Consider the following 4,055-nt stretch of genomic DNA (forward strand, 5'->3'; position numbering starts at 1 on the left):
GTACAGTGTATGTGCTTGTGTGGTGTGTGTGCAGTGTGTATGCGCAGTGTGTGTGCTTGTGTGGTGTGTGTGCAGTGTGTGTGCATGTGGTGTGTTGCGCAGTGTGTGTGCTTGTGTGGTGTGTGTGCAGTGTGTGTGCATGTGGTGTGTGTGCGCAGTGTGTGTGCTTGCGTGGTGTGTGTGCAGTATGTGTGCATGTGTGTGTGTGTGCGCGCAGTGTGTGTGTGGAGAAAACTTAGAGCTCCTGCCATCTGTGTGCAGGGACAGGCAACATTTGCCCAAATGGTGAGCGCTTCCATTCAGAGTTCCGTAGCACCAAGAACTCCCGCCCCTCCTCGGGCTCTGGCCCACGCATGCCCACTGCACACGTGGTGAAGGACAGCAGTGCACCAGCAGCCACGCATGGCATCCTAGCTGCTCAGGGGCTGAGATCTAGGGATCATGGTTCGAAGCCAGCTCGGGCAGGAGAGTCCTTCAAGAGTCTTTAATCAGCCACCACCAAAAAGCTGGAAGTGGAGCTGTGGCTCAAGTGGTAGGGAACCAGTCTTGAGCCACATCCTGAGTACCCCAGTACCCAGTACCCCCACCACCGAAAAAGAATGTAAAGGACAATGGAGAGGGGAGACGAGGCGGAAGAGCTGGGTGTGTCCCTTCCTCCCACAGCCTCTCCCCCGCAAGACCCCTGTCTTTTTAGGGACCCCCGGGCTGTGGCTTCCCTCGGTCCCCTAGGACTGCCCCCGCCTTGCATTGCATTCTGGGAGCTGTCCACCCAGCAGGTACAGAGCACTGGGCTCAGACAGCTCAGACGTCAGTGGGGCTCAGGGAGGGAGGGGTGGGGTGCCGGCTGCTGGGACGGCGGGGGCGGGGGCGGGGGAGGCTCTTGCCAGGTGGCTGTGATTAGCAGGTCCAGAGGGGCCCAGGGCTGACCTCATCCTGGACCCTTCCCAGGGGCCGGCGGGTGGGGGTGTGCTTCAGGCCTTTGCTCCTGGGCAGGAAGACAGAAGTGCGGTCCGCGTACCTGTGTGTGGAAAGCCCTTTGGCTGGGGACTTAGCTGCTGTGTGTATGTGTGTGCGTGTGTGTGTGCGCATGTGCACGTGTGTATGTGAGATCTCCTCTTGTGCACAGTTGTACTCCCAGAGGCGGTGGCCAGGACACCCTGGCCTCTGGGAAGCCATGGTGAGAATTAGCTATGGACCCCCTCCCCCTCCCCTCCCCCTCCCCCCTCCCAGCCCCCATGGTTCTGGGTCTGGGTGGAGTCCTGAGGCTGTCCTGCTGGGGGGGGGCTCTCTGGAAGGCATTCTCAGCCAGGGAGAGTTAGGGAGATCCCTCAACTGACCAGGGGCAGGGCCCTCCCCCCTCATCGCCCCATGGTGAGACCCCCATCCCCCTCTCCCCCCCCCAGGGCTCCCAGCCTGCAGCTGGGGCCTCAGTGTTCCAATCTGTGGCTGAGCCCCACGCAGCGCCCTTGGCTTCTGTCTCGCTCCCCTCTCCTCAGCCGCCCCGGCCGGCCGTGTCCTGGGTGAGGTTCTGGGGATGATTTATCTGCCAAAGAGGACAGTCCAGCAGCAGCCATCTGGTTGGCCGCGGTGCCAGATTCCCGTCCTCCCTCCCTTCCCCCCTTCCTCCCTCCCGCCAGGCTCCCGCTGTGCGCACATCTGAGAGCCATTGTCTCTAAATAAACATTGTGTTTGCTTAATGAAGGCTCTCTGCTCCGAGGGCTCCCCCATTCCACACTGGGCTCCTGGAGGACCTGACCCTTGAGACTGGCCCTACAGAGGAGGTCTGGCTGTGCTGTGGGCCAGCGGCATGCCAGGGCCCATGGGGTCGCGGGTTCAGGTCCCGTGACCGCCTGAGCCGCTGGGCGGCTTTCCTCCACATCAGCCTCGCACAGCAGCTAGCAGCGACATTGCGACACAGTAGCCAGGGACGCACAGGGAGATGTGGGCTGGGGCTGCCACTGCCTGCCTCCCGGGAGCTTTGCGGGTTGATGACTCCTGCCTGACCCTCCCTGAGGCTCAGGGAGCACACAGAGCTCCCAGAGCTGCCCCTCTGCTTTCTGGAACTTTCCCCTTGCTTTCTCCGGCTGGTCTGTCTGTCCCTCTGTCTCTCCAGCTGGGAATCCTTGGTGCTGCCGCTTTCCTTCCCCTCTGTATGGATGGAGAAGTTTGTCCCCAGTCCTTGGCCAAGCTGGGGGGCGGAGGGGGCGGCTTTTCAACAGACACATTACTTAGAAAGCTAGGCAAAAATAAATGACAAAGAATGAAGTAGCTCCAAAGCATTAAGAAAAACAAGCAAGCTTTCAGAATACTGAATTCTTGTCCCATGATGAATGAAATCTTGCCACATATGTTCTAGCTCAGTGTGAGCAAAAACAAATCCGATCCCTGAATCTCAGGCAGATCTTCCAGCTGCTTCCTCTTCTTCCCTTGTGTGGAAGATCACATGGTGGGCAAAGGTCACACGGACAACTGCGATTTTTGAGCCAGGATGGCCAGTGGGTAGCACGCAAGGCACCACAGTCCAACTGTATCCAAGGCAGGCATTGCTAATCAATCCCCGGGGCTAATGTCTAAGCATTCCTTCCTGAAACAAACAAATTGAGCTTATTTCTGGTTGGCTAGGTCAGCAAGCGGCTGTATACTGCTGGCCTGGCTCAGGCCTCTGTCAAGAGTCATGGCGAACTTGTCACTTTCAAATGACTGTCACTTAAGAGAATCACTATGAAGAGTTCCAAAGACTTGCAGTAGTTACAAGAGTGAAGCCACTCACTTGATTCAGTGCTTTGTTTTGTATGTGTGAACCTGTTCTGAGGCTTGAACTCAGGGCTTGGGTGCTGTCCCAGAGCATTTTGCTCAAGGCTGGTGCTCTACCACCTCGAGCCACAGCTTCAGTTCTGGCTTTCTGGTGGTTTATTGGAGATAAGAGTCTCCTAGGACTTTCCTTCCCAGGTGGGCTTGGAACCGTGATCCTCAAATCTCAGCCTCCTGAGGAGCTAGGCTGACAGGCACGAGCCCCGGGCACCTGGTGTTTATAGTAGATTTCATCAGATCAGGATTTAATGAAGTGGGTAGCTAAGTCTAAGTCTGCTCAAGTCTGCACCCCACTCCTCTTTTTATGACACTGCGTATGGAGAAGGACTCTTCTGATTCTTTCCCAGGGTGCCTCTGAGCATTTCCCTTGCCTCATTCCCGGCCTACCCCGGCTTGGGGTAAAGGCCTGGCTGGTCATCTGGTAGTCAGCAAGCCCGGCAGGCACACTGGCACTGGGCTCAGGACGCCACAGCCACGCCTGTTCCTGCTGGATATGAGGACTAGGAGGATTACAGTTCCAAGCCAGCCTGGGCAAAAACGTCTGCAAGACCCCATCTCAACCAGTAAAAGCTGGGCGCAGTGGCCAATGCTTGCAGTCCCAGCTACGTGGGAAATGCAATCAGGAGGATGGTGGGGATCCAGTTTTAAAAATAAATAACCAAAGCTAAAAGACCTAGGGAGTGTGGGTGAGGCGGTAATGCTGTGACCGTGACCGACCGCTGCGCGGCAGTGGGGACGGGTAGCTCTGCCCTGAGCGGGGCCACGCTTCCCTTTGTGGCTCGTGTCTGGGGTGGCGCTGGCTCTTTGTGGCTCGTGTGTCTGGGGTGGCTCTGGCTCTCTGTGGCGTGTGTCTGGGGTGGCGATGGCTCTTTGTGGCTCGTGTGTCTGGGGTGGCGCTGGCTCTTTGTGGCTCGTGTGTCTGGGGTGGTGCTGGCTCTTTGTGGCTCGTGTGTCTGGGGTGGCGCTGGCTCTTTGGCTCGTGTGTCTGGGGTGGCTCTGGCTCTTTGTGGCTCGTGTGTCTGGGGTGGCGGCTCTTCGTGGCTCATGTCTGGGGTGGCTCTGGCTCTTTGTGGCTCATGTGTCTGGGGTGGCGCTGGCTCTTTGTGGCTCGTGTGTCTGGGGTGGCGCTGGCTCTTTGTGGCTCGTGTGTCTGGGGTGGCTCTGGCTCTTTGTGGCTCGTGTGTCTGGGGTGGCTCTGGCTCTTTGTGGCTCGTGTCTGGGGTGGCGCTGGCTCTTTGTGGCTC

The 4,055-nt window shown here is 58.2% G+C and overlaps 1 protein-coding gene across 1 annotated transcript in view; it reads left to right on the forward strand.

Annotated features, from left to right (window-relative positions):
- The window catches only part of Hmcn2 (hemicentin 2), a 131,659-nt gene that overhangs the window by 5,352 nt on the left and 122,252 nt on the right, over window positions 1–4,055 (forward strand). Inside the window, exon 5 of the mRNA XM_013021284.1 lies at window positions 695–776. Within this exon, the coding sequence (XP_012876738.1) occupies window positions 695–776 (82 nt within the window). The remainder of the gene's footprint in view (window positions 1–694; window positions 777–4,055) is intronic.

Source organism: Dipodomys ordii, unplaced genomic scaffold (genome assembly GCF_000151885.1).
Source record: "Dipodomys ordii isolate 6190 unplaced genomic scaffold, Dord_2.0 Scaffold55, whole genome shotgun sequence".
In the NCBI taxonomy this organism is placed as follows: domain Eukaryota; kingdom Metazoa; phylum Chordata; class Mammalia; order Rodentia; family Heteromyidae; genus Dipodomys; species Dipodomys ordii.